Source organism: Phoca vitulina, unplaced genomic scaffold, assembly GCF_004348235.1.
Source record: "Phoca vitulina isolate PV1807 unplaced genomic scaffold, GSC_HSeal_1.0 scaffold6, whole genome shotgun sequence".
NCBI lineage: Eukaryota > Metazoa > Chordata > Mammalia > Carnivora > Phocidae > Phoca > Phoca vitulina.
Window position 1 is genome coordinate 49,770,868 of NW_022589709.1, and position 12,989 is coordinate 49,783,856.

General features: G+C 34.4%; 1 protein-coding gene across 4 annotated transcripts in view; it reads left to right on the forward strand.

The window, feature by feature from the left end:
• Positions 1-12,989, forward strand: part of AP3B1 (adaptor related protein complex 3 subunit beta 1) — a 254,664-nt gene that overhangs the window by 104,156 nt on the left and 137,519 nt on the right. For all 4 annotated transcript variants that reach the window (XM_032404142.1, XM_032404143.1, XM_032404144.1 and 1 more), the window contains exons 8-12: positions 5,050-5,205; positions 9,191-9,288; positions 10,355-10,409; positions 10,497-10,568; positions 12,792-12,854. In XM_032404142.1, the coding sequence (XP_032260033.1) occupies positions 5,050-5,205; positions 9,191-9,288; positions 10,355-10,409; positions 10,497-10,568; positions 12,792-12,854 (444 nt within the window). The remainder of the gene's footprint in view (positions 1-5,049; positions 5,206-9,190; positions 9,289-10,354; positions 10,410-10,496; positions 10,569-12,791; positions 12,855-12,989) is intronic.

Consider the following 12,989-nt stretch of genomic DNA (forward strand, 5'->3'; position numbering starts at 1 on the left):
TGAACCCCCAGCAACCACTAATTGGTTCTCTATCTCTATAATTTTGTCATTTCAAGAATGGTATATAAATGGAATTATACAGTATGTAACTTTTTAGGATTTTTCTCACTCATCGTACTTATCTGGACATTAATCAGATTTGTTGTGTGTATCATTATTTGTTTTTATTTCTGAGTGGTATTCCAATGGCATAAATGTTTAACCTTTTTTTTTTTTTTTTTTTTAACCATTCGCTTAACCATTCATCTATTGAAGGACATCTGGGTTATTTCCATTTTGGCTAATAGGAAGAAAGCTGTTATGAATACTTGTGTACAGGTTTTTGTATGAGAATAAATTTCTGTTTCCCAGGGATAAATGCCCAGGGGTGCAATTACCGGATTGTATGGTAATTGCAGGTTTAGTTTTACAAGAAAGTGCCAAACTGCAAGTGGCTGTAACCTTTTATCGTCACCACCAGTGTATGAGTGATCTATTTCCTCTGTGTTCTCACTGTGTTTTTATATATAAGATGAGAGCCATTTTGATATGTGTGTAGTGATATGTTGCTGTAGTTTTAATTTGTTTTCCTAATAGATAATGAAGTTTTATCTTTTCATGTGCTTTTTGCCATAAGTCCTTCGGTGAATTATTTATTGAAATCTGTATTCATTTGCTAGTGCTGCCATAACAAAATTAACAGATACTTATTTCTGACATTCTCACAGTTCTTCCAGCAGACTGGAAGTTCAAGATCACAGTGTTGGCAAGTTTGGTTTCTCCTGAGGTGTCTCTCTTTGGCTTGCAGATGGCTGTCTTCTCAGTGTGTCCTCACATGGGTTTTTCTCTCTGCCACCCTTGGTGTCTCTCTCTCTTCTTATATGGACACCCGTCCTGTTTGATTAGGATGCCACCCAGATGGTCTCAATTAAACTTGTTTACCTCTTTAAAGGCCTTAGTTTGGCATATAGTCACTTTGAGGATGAGGGCTTCAACATGTGAATTTGGAGTGAATTTGGAGGGAAGTACAGTTCAGTCCTTAACAATAGCTTTTGCCCTTTTTAAAATTGAATTAATCGTCGTCGTTGTTGTTGTTGTTTTTCCTGTTGAGTTTTGGGAGTTGTCTTCATATTCTGGATATTTGTCATATGTGTGATTGCAGATATTTCTGCCAGTCTAGAATTTTTTTTATTCTTCATAAGAGGGTTTTTCAGATTTTCATGGAGCAAGAGTTTTTAACTTTGATGAGTTCCAGTTTATTAATGTTCCCTTTTATGGACTGTACTTTGGTGTCAAGTTTAAACACTCTTTACTTAGTTATGTAACTGTTTTAAAAACTTTTCTACCATGTTGAAGTAAAAATTATTAGAGATCACAAATTATACATTTGTTTTCCTAAGGGGAATTTATGAAGGTATAAAAAGGGGATTCACTTAGAAGTAGGGGCAGGTCAGTCATGAACAAAAGAAAATACTGGGGGGCGCCTGAGTGGCTCAGTTGGTTAAGCGTCTGCCTTTGGCTCAGGTTGTGATCCCAGGGTCCTGGGATCGAGCCCCGCGTCGGGCTCCCTGCTCCGTGGGAGGCCTGCTCCTCCCTCTCCTGCTCCCCCTGTTTGTGCCTGCTCGCTTGCTCGCTCTCTTTCGCTGTCAAATAAATAAAGTCATTTAAAAAAAAAAAAATTCCTTTTTCTCTGGCATTCTCCAGGACTATCTTTCTTGGATTTTTTCCTCTGGAAATAGCTGCTGTCTCACAGTTCCAGTTTTTAGTTCTGTCTCCTTGGCTCTTGCTCCGGTACCAGCAGAACCGCAGTCTGTCTGTACATCTGCCCAGAGGGCCTTGTCACATGTCATCTCAGATGCAGACAGGCACGGAATTGAATGCATTTCAGGCGTGAGGTTCCTCCTAACTTCACCTCTGATGTTTTTAGTCACCTATAGGCCATAGCCCACGTTGGGCTCCCTGCTCAGCGGGGAACCTGCTTCTCCCTGTCCCTCTCCTTCTCCCCCTGCTTGTGCTCTCTCTCTCACTCAAATAAATAAATTTAAAAAAAGAAAAGAAAATACTGGGAGATGGTTCTTCATGGGGTTTCTTCATTTTTATAGCTCTTCTGAGTAAAGGTATTGGTAAGTTTTGTTTTGGACTATCTTTTAAGGATGTTTGTATAGCAAGCAGCCTTGAAATCAAGAGAGATTCTTTCCCCCCTTAACAAGGTTATCTTAACCTGGTAACATCATTATCTGCTTGGTTATCCAAGCTGGGAATGGGGGCATCCTTACTAAGTGCTCCTAGTTCATCCTTCACATCCACTAACTGCATCCTATTGATTTCAACTTCTATGTAGTTCTTGAACCTATCTTATATTTTTATCTTCATCGCTAATCACTGTGATTCATTACCACATCTTTGTCTTTAGTTTTCAGAAGTTTGACTTAATATGTCTTGTTATGGATTTCTTTGTGTCTATCTTGTTTATGGTTTACTCACCTTATTCAATCTGTAGTTTTATTTCTTTTGCCAAATGTAATAATTTTTCAGCCATTATTTCTTGGAGTACTCTTTCAGCCCCACACTTTTTCTTCTCTATTTCCAAGATTCAGATGACAAGAGATGTTATTTTGTTATAATTCCACAAGTCCCCAAAGTTCTGGGGTTTTTTTGGTGGGGGTGGGATGTTTTTCTTTTTCTTTTTTTTTCTTTGTCCTCAGTCTGTTTTTTCACTGTTGTTCTGAATGGGGAATTTATATTTTATTATGGTTCAGATCACTGATGATTTCCTTGTCCCCTTAATACTGCTTTTGATCTCAGTTACTGTTTAATTTTGATTCTTTTATTTTTCAGTTGTAACATTTCTGTTTGGTGTTTTTTTAATATATTGTTTCTTTCTTAAGACTTAGTAACTCTTTGCTAAGACCTTCTATTTTTTTTCAAGGATGTTCCTAGTTGCTCATTGAAGCATTTTTATGATGGCTGCTGTAAAATCTTAATCAGATAATTCTAATATTCCTGTTGTTTTAGTGTTGGCATCTACTGGTTATCTTTTTTCATCCAGTTTTAGATCTTCCTTGTTCTTGGAATGATGAGTAATTTTTATTGAAACCTGGACGTTTTGGCTATTATGAGATTCTAGATTTTATTCAGATCTTCTGTTTTAGCTGGGTTTGATACCACTCCATCAGGGAAAGGTGGAGGGTGCATGTTGCCTCATTACTGCCAGGTCATGGTAGAAGTCCAGTTTCCCCACTCAGCCTCCACTGACACCTCAGGGAGGTTGAAATCACTGTTACTGTGGGTGAATGTGGGATTTCTGGCTCCCCAATAATTCTGTCCTGATAGCTGTGAGGGTGGGAGGGATAGAAATGCCTTATTACTGTTCCACATGTTTCCTCCACTAATGTCATTGTTACCAGTAGGTGGTGGTGCTATGTCTTGGGTGTCCACTCAGTATTTTCTTACACTAGCTCAGTGGGAAAGGATAAGGTCACTTTGTTCTTGATGGGCAGACTTAGATGTGCACGTTCCCCACCTTGTCTTCATTGACACCATGGGGATGCTGTGTTATCTTCTGGTGGGAATTAAAGTCTTGGCTACGGTGGCCTTTTCTGACATCACTCCAGTGGGATGATTGAGGCATCTCATTACAGCATGGGGAGGTTGGAAGTCTAGGCTCCCACATCAGCCTTTGCTGGTGAGGCTAGGAATAAGGCCTTAGTTTTTTCTCTATTGGTAGCTGCACCAGAATAGTTACTTTCTTACAGATTTTCTTTTTCTTGGTCCTTTTGGCTACAGAGAATAGGCTTTTGGAGGGTTTGTTTTATCTGTGCTTGGTGTTTTTGGCTTATCAGCTTCTCTAGAACGCAGTTTCTCAGTCTTTGATATATGTGGTAAAAATGAAGACCCAAGGAACTTCTGTTGTTTCATTCTTTGGGTCCTGAGGTCCATATCCAGTCTTTTTTCTCTCTGCCTTTCCTTAAGTTTATTTTATATATAATGTCTCCTGTTTCTAGTTGTACATAGAGGAATAGGGAAAAGTATATCTACTCCATCTTTTCAGAAGTGAAAAGTATGTTTCGGGTACTTAGTAATAAAAATTACCTCTAAACAGCCCTTGAATTGGATCTAGGTAGAAATTATTGTCTTTGTATGCTTTTTGTTCATTTATATTTAAGACTAAATGCCTGTAGGCAGATTTTATTGGCAGAGATAACAATGAATTCAAATTAAAAAGTACAAAGCAAAAATACAGAATCACCCCCTGTGGATATACAGTAAGTATCAACCTGAGTCTTTCTTGACAACACAGGGATGTACTTAATCACTAGTTTTTAACCTGTCAAGTTTTATTATGATTTCTTTTATGCATGCTGCAGTTGAAATAGTTCTCTTTGTTCTGATCCTTTGATCTAATTACAGAGTGACTGATAATATATGGAAATAGTCCTCAGGTTTTAGGTAATCTTCTTATCTTCTGTTATAGGCTTTGTTAGTCTCATGGTCAGGTTTTGCCTTTGGTCAGCTATGGATATATCTATGGGGATTTAATATTTTCAGAGGTTTACTATGTAATATAAAAGAAGTATTATATATAGCACTAAAGGACAGTTATGTTGTTATAAAATAAGAGAAAAAGCAAGGCCTTTCTTTTATACAGGTAGCATAATATTTTCAAATTCCTTTCAACAGTGGTATTCTACAGTAAAATACTATCATGATTATAGGTGTTAAAAAGTTTTTTTTGCAAAAAAAAAATCGCTTTTGAGTAGGATGTATATTTTTGTTGGAGTTTTTATTTTTTTAGAATCCTCCACAGCAAAAAAAAAATCGCTTTTGAGTAGGATGTATATTTTTGTTGGAGTTTTTGTTTATTTTTTTAGAATCCTCCACAGCAAAAAAAAATCGCTTTTGAGTAGGATGTATATTTTTGTTGGAGTTGTTTATTTTTTTAGAATCCTCCACAGCAAAAAAAAAAATCGCTTTTGAGTAGGATGTATATTTTTGTTGGAGTTTTTGTTTATTTTTTTAGAATCCTCCACAGCAAAAAAAAAAAAAAAGTTTTTTTTGTATTTCTTACAGGATGATGGTTTAGAAGACAATGAAAAGAATTTCTATGAATCTGATGATGAACAGAAGGAAAAGACTGACCATAGGAAGAAGCCATATACTATGGACCCAGACCATAGACTTTTAATTCGGAATACAAAGCCTTTGCTTCAGAGCAGGAATGCAGCGGTATGTTAAAACCCTTACGAGAAATAATTTATGGATTTTTTAAACATGGTTAAAAGTATGTAAGTTCAATAAACAGTTTTTCAGTGTGCTAATGGAGCATTTGTTTGTTTATTTGATCATACACCAAAAAATCAGGTTTGATGAGATTACTTGGTTTGGTAGTTACATGCCTACTGGACTTCATTTACTTTTTTGTGCTTTTGTTAATTGGCTTTTCCTAAGATACGAGCTCAAGATGTTTCTCATTGGATTGGAAGACAGTGCGTATTTCTCTGTTACTTGGTTGTAGTTGAGAGTATTTAATCTGGTATCAGTCCATAATATTCAAATGAACCTAGTAAGAGTTTTTAAGAGACTGACATATAAAGAAAGTGTCTAGCATAACGCCACATACTTAATAAATTTTAACTGGTAGGAATAGCAGTTAAAAATCATTTTCATTTGAGTCCTGAGTTTGTTTTCTTTTGTTTTACATCTTTTTGTTTTAAATACACTTTATATTTTAGAAGAATACATGTGCACAATAAAAAATTAGGAAATAGGGACTAGCAAAACTTTAAAGAAATTAAAACATCATATTCCCATCACTCAGAAATCACTATTATGTCGTGATGCATTTTCTGCCAGAGCCTTTTTCTGCATGAATATACATATATTCGCATGTATGTTTGTCTACACATACATATTTTTTAAACCAAGGTAAAAATCATACTGTACATAGTACTTTTTTGACCATTTTTTCCCTACTCTGTATTCCTATTTCAATAAAATTTCGTCTCATTTAATACCAATTTATTTTAAATTATCTTTTATAAATAGGCAATCTAAACCAGTATCTATAGTACCTGGTTGTTACAGCTCTTAAACCTCTGAAGTCTTAACGAAATGTTCTTCTGGGTTTTCACTTTGCTTACTTCATAGTGCTATTTAATTTTTTCTTCTGTGCTCTGTGTTACCTGTTTACTGGAAGTTTAACATTTGATGGAGTCAACTAAAACATTTTCTTCATATTTTTAATTTAAAAAATGTTCTTAATGAATTGTTCTGTTCAGTTAATAAAAACTTTGAAAACGTGGAATTTTACTTGAATTATTTTAAGTTTTCCGATGCCTGCAAATTTAGAGCTTAGAGCTTGGTCTATGTATCTTAATAATTAGCAGAAGTTTTTATCTTATACCTGATAATTTAGTTTCTATATCATTATTAAATAACCATACACAGTAATAAAAAAAATGCTATTTTACTAATGTTGTAAAACATGGTTATATTTCAGTGAGCCCAGCTTAGCCAGATTGTATTAAGTAGCTGTAACTTGTCACCTAAAACTCTCTTTATAATTGACTCACTATTTATTTATCTTTGTCTTGGGAATTGATTTATAGTCCAAATACTTACTGATCAAAAATGTTCTTGAATGGTGAAACAAATAGTAGTTTGTATTTTTTTCCCCAGTACGTTTTGATTCCCTACTTATTTGATTGTGTACCAAATAAAGGTAGTTTACTTTTTGTCCCAATATATTTTGGTATCCTGCTAATTTGATGCTGCTAAATACATATAAAGGTTGACTTTTGAAGGATTGTGAGTAGGTTTCCTTCTTTTAGCCTTACAGTTGAAGGAGAGACTTTGAGAATTTTTTTCAGGAAACTTGGTCAGTTCTGTGTAGATTGAATTGGAGATAAGGGACACTGGCAGCAGAGTGTCAGGAGGCTGTTCTAACTGTAGATAAGGTGACAGTGGTATGAGTAGGTAGGAATAGAAAAGTGCTTATAGGATATACTTTATCATCAGTGCACATGATTCAACTGTAGAGGGCCTATCTTATTTGTATATTTTAGTCATTTTGGACTTTGGAGATATGGGAATTTCCCTCTTGGCTTTTACACATTAGACTATAAATTTCAAATTCTGGTTATGGAAGAAATTTTAAACTTTTAGATTTGTAAATACTAGGGGAAAAGAAGAGTATGTATCCCTGTGCGCGTAAGGGAGTACCCTAAATGATATATTAGAAGAGATGACGTACTGAGTGGCATCTAGAATCTTAAAAACATTGACATGTATAGAAAGTACAGTTTACCTTTTTGCCAGTAGCATCGGACTATTCTTAATAGAAAGGGGCTTAATTAATTTCTGTAAAATACATTACAATTTTCACTTTCTTTTCTATTATATACTAATACTTACTAGTCAACTGTATGCTTTAAGATTTGTAAAAATGACTATCACCTACTTGTAGATTAAGTCAGTCATAGAGATTTTATTTTATAAGATTTTATTTAAAAAAAATTTTTTTAACATTTAAAAAAATATATTTGAGAGAGAGCAAGCTAGAGAGAGAGAGAGAGAGAGCATGAGACAGGAGGAGGGGCAGAGGGAGAAGCAGACTCCCTGTTGAGCAGGGAGCCTGACATGAGGCTCAGTCTCAGGACCCCGAGATCATGCGTGAGCCAAAGGCAGATGCTTAACCAACAGAGCCACCCAGGCGCCCTTATTTTATAAGATTTTAAATTCAGGAGAGTTTGGGCTATAATTACAGTGTATATGTGGATCACAAGTGAAAAAATAAAATATCCTTAAGTTCCTCAAATTCCCAAGTAATATCTGAAAGCTATAAATCAGCCTTGTTAAAAAAAAAAAATACGGCAAAGTGCCAAACAACAGTAAATTTGGGACTCTGTGAACTGTATTTTTTTAAAAAAAATGTTTCTTATAAAGAGAATAAAAAAATTTTTAAAATGTTTCCTAGTTTTGGAAGGAACTCCTTTTATCTCAAGCACCCTCACCTGCTGTATGCTCTTTAAACATACATAAAACTCCTGCCATATATATGTTAGAACTTTATAGAACAAGCAGAAGTAAAGTAGTATTAATACATTTTCTGAGCTAAAGTCAAGATGATGTAACTACTGTGGCTCTCTCTGCATTTGTCACAGGTTAAACTGGATCACTTTTCAGTTTGGACTTTTGATCTCTGGATCTAAGTGTAGAGGCATGTAGGGGAAACATAGTACTCTTATATTTTATGACAGAAGTTCTCATCACCCTTTTAATGGCTTTGAAGGAAAGACGGTTTTTAAGGTTCTGCATTTTGAAAAAAAAGATTATTTCAAATGCTGCTGCTTTAGATTAATTGTTTTAGTAGAGTTCATTTAATTATAATTTTAATGTACTCATTTTTAACATTTTCAGCTTGTTACTTTTCCAGAAGTATCTAGGCTTCATTTGGAAAGGCATACTTAGAACTTTTAAAATATTCCCAATCTCAGAGCAACAGCAGCAGTGTTAAGGAGAGTCTGGGGTTTGGAGTGTTATGTAAAGCTTTGCTATGTACTGACTGGCAGACTTTGGGTAGTTCGTTTAACATATGTTTTCTGATAACATCTATCTTCTTTTCTGAGGATGTGTTAGTTTCCTGGTGCTGTCATAACAAATTACCGCAAACCAGGTGAATTAAAACAACAGAAATGTATTTTCTCACTTTTTAGTGAGAAAGTGGAAATCCAAAATCAAGGCATCAAAGGGTCGTCGGTTCCTTTTGGTGGCTTTAAGGGAGAAACTGCTTTTTGGTAGTTTATAGTGGCTGCCCGCAGTTCCGCACTCAGTGGCTTATAGATTCATCACTCCAGGGAATATACTCTGCCTCCATCTTTACATTGCCTTCTTCTCTGTGTCTGTGTGTGTTCTTTTCTGTCTTTTATAAGGACACTCACTGGATTTGGGGCCCACCCTAATCCAGTGTGATCTCAATCTCCATCATTACCTTAATAATATCTGCAAAGACTTTTATCCAGGTAAGGTCACATTCTGAGGGTAGACATGAATTCTTGGGAGGACACTGTTCATCCTGCTTCAAAGGGTAACAGCATATTCATCTTACTTCATAGGAATTTTGTAGGAGTAAACAATATGTGAGAATGTACTTTGAAACTGTAGAGTGCTCCCATGTTTATAGTTCTTACTGTTCTCATGCTTTATCTTTTAGGTGGTAATGGCAGTTGCTCAGCTGTATTGGCACATATCACCGAAATCTGAAGTTGGCATTATTTCTAAATCACTAGTGCGTTTACTTCGTAGTAATAGGTAGGTCATGGTTTTATTTGTTTTTTCTTTTGTATTCCTTCAAAAGTAATGTTTGAACAAATATAATCTGTCTTTCAGACATTTATTACATGACTGTGTGTTCTATCTAAGATTTCATACTTAAGGGATCATCATACAAGCCTTTATACATTTTATCTCTAAGTTCGTGATAAATATAAAATTTCGTTTAAACTCAAGCCCAAAGAGATTGAAAATATCTTGGCAATGTTTAAGATCAGATTTTTGTCATTGTTTTGTTTTCCATGTTTTAAGAATTACAACATAGTTTCAGCTATTTGGCTTACCCTGAATATTTTGTTATAATTAGTTACTTTAAATTTAAAATTTCTTTCATTGAGTGCTTACTTCTGCTAATAGAGTTGGGGGAAAAAGATGCATGTTTATTTTTGCCTGTAACATGACCTTTGTGCCACAGCTACTTAGCCCTAGACTGACTTTTGCCATTCCTTAGTGAGAGCCTTTGTTCCTAATCTTTCCTGTCTTTGTACACATGGTCATCCTTTTCCTTTTTCTCAGTTCATTAATTTTTCTTTTCTGTAACTCGTTCAAAGGTTATCAGAAGGCTCTGGAATGCATCTTTCACATGAAGCTTTATACCAGATTCACTTCTACCTTAGATATTTGGACATAAAATAACAGAACTTTTTTTTTAATCTATCTTTTCACTCTGGTGAGAACTGAGTGACACAATGAGCATCTGATCAAGAGTTTATGTTAATGCTATGGTCATGTTTATTCTGTTAGCCTTAAGAATATCTTCCTTGCATGTGTTCAGAGTAGCTGTAGTATTGGCTTTACATCTTAGGAATACAGTATTGTAAAATAGGCTTCAACTTTTCCTCATGATGAATCAAATCTTATTTATTAGTAGTTCATAGGAGAATGTGTTTAAAAAGAAGACATAAATATCTCAGATTTACTAAAACCTTTTTAATATTTGAATTCAGTATGAAACTTACTGCTGATTTTTTTGTTTAATATACTGTGTACATAAAGATACTTAATTGGAAAATATATCCAATGAAAATTCTCCTTTAATTTTTAGGGAGGTGCAGTATATTGTCCTACAGAACATAGCAACTATGTCAATTCAAAGAAAGGTATGTACATAGTAAACACATAATCCAAGAGAGAAATGAATGCATTAGTACCAAAAGTGTATTTATATATTTCTTTTTATAATCTAGGGTATGTTTGAACCTTATCTGAAGAGTTTCTATGTTCGGTCAACTGATCCTACTATGATCAAGACACTGAAGGTACGCATGCTTTTATTTTTCAGGTACTCTTAGTACATCTTTACTTTGAAGATACTGCTGTAGCTTCTACCATCTGCAAAATGGAGACCTGCTTTTTCAAAAACAGATACATTTAGGGATTTTCTTTATACTTTCTAAACTTTATTATTATATCCAGTCACTGCTGCATCCTAATAATACAAAGTTGATACATGCTCCCTGCACGTTGAATAACCCATCGTATACTGGACAGACAGACAAATAGATAATTTCAGCACTATGTGTTTTTTAAGTGATATTATAGAGATTTGAATTGAGTACTGTGCAGAACCGAAAAATGGGGTTAATTCTCTAGGATTTAGGAAGGACTTGTGGAAAAGTTGATGTTTGAGTGGATCTTAAAAGAATAATATTTTTGTGAATTTTTTTGTTCTTGGTTGGTAGATTGAATGGGAGGTGGTTGTAGGGTTTTGGAGTAGGAGAAAGGAACAGTTTATGCCAACAGAGATTATGAAAGAGTGTTGTGTTCAGGGAATAATAACTACATTAGAGAACATAGGGATATAAAGTTATGATAATTAGAACAATGTGATATTTAGACAAAAGAATAAGTGGGATAGAATAGAAAGCGTGGAAACATCCATGTATATGAAGATGTACTATATAATAGAGGAGACCTTACAAACCAGTGTGGAAAGGATGGACTTTTCAGCTTATATTGGGATGATTGGCTATTCACATGGAAACTGGGTTTAATTATAAGGAAATCTAATACACATCCAAATTGTAGGATATTTTAGGAAATACTTGGTTTGCAGTCATCAAAAATGCAAGGTTGTGAAGGTCAAAAGAAAGATTGAGAAACTTTCAGGCCAAAGGAGACTAAAGATAAAACTGAATACAATGTTGGATATTGAATTGGATCCTTTTATTATATATTATTGAGATAATTAATGAAACTTAAATGGGAGTGATGATTGCATGGATGTATGTATAAGTGTTAATTTCTTGATTTTCTTGGTTCTCTTGTGTTCTGTAGGACAATGTCCTTGTTGTAGGGAATATACACAGAAGCATTTGGGGACAATGTGGTGTCAGATTGGCAACTCTCAAATGATTCACACCAAAATAGTTCTTTTTACCCTTTCTATATGTTTGAGATTGTTTTTTAAAAATTACATAAAAAATGAAAATGTTTTCATCAAAATAAAATGCAAACTGAAGTCGTAATCTGGGAAACAAATATTCCCAGTATATATATCTGAAAAATGACTAGTACTCAAAATATATAAAGAACTTCTATAATCTATCCCTTTTAATTGGAGTGTGTAGACCATTTATTTTTAATGTAATTACTGATATGACTGTGTGTGTGTATATATACCACACATACATCTTCTGTTTTGTTTTCTATTTGTCCCATCTGTTCTCTGTTCCTTTTTTCCTTTTTCATGTGTTCCTTCAGATTATTCGAATATTTTTTATGAGGAAGAACTGAAACTTTTTTAGTGAGCCTATTGGAGATAGACTTTTAATTGTGTATTCTTATAACTATGAATCCAGAAGAGAGAATTAAAATGTCCCAAGTATTTGGGATGGTAGGATGAATGAGAACAAATCAAGAGAATTAATTAATATCTGGAAAACAGAGGTATTACATGGAGGGCAAGTTGTTTTCTAACTTTATTAATAAAGGAAAAAAAGTGCCAAACTGCCTTAAATTGTTCAGGTTAATTAGATATAAGTTGCAAAGTTGGTACAAACAGGGAAAATGTAGGATTCTCTTTTTCCTAATTGTTTTTAACCATTATGTAATTACCTGTTCTCTATTTGGAGATGTTAGGAAGACAGAATTTACCAGAAGGGTATAATGCCTCACAACATTTGTAACAGTGTGACTTTTTAAAAACAAAAATTACCTTTCTAAAATGAAACAAGATGAAACCAGAGAGGGAGACAAACCATAAGAGACTCTTAATCTCTGGAAACAAACTGAGGGTTGCTGGAGTGGAGGTGGATTGAGAGGCATGGGGTGGCTGGGTGATGGACATTAGGGAGGGTATGTGCTATGGTGAGTGCTGTGAATTGTGTAAGATGGATGAATCACAGACCTGTACCCCTGAAACAAATAATACATTATATGTTAATAAAGAAAAAATTACCTTTCTATTAAATGCCTAGTCTTTATTAAATTAATCCTTTTTCTTTGTGTTTTACAATGTTACTCTCTTTTTTCTACTGTAGCTTGAAATTTTGACAAACTTGGCAAATGAAGCCAACATATCAACTCTTCTCCGAGAATTTCAGGTTTGTATGCAGTGCTGATTATAAAATAACTTCTAAAACATTTGTTTAGTTTACAGTCAAATATACATCTTCCTCAATTTACAAATAGGTAATTGTGTTAAGTAAAACAGTGATTTGGGACAAGATTGAGAACTA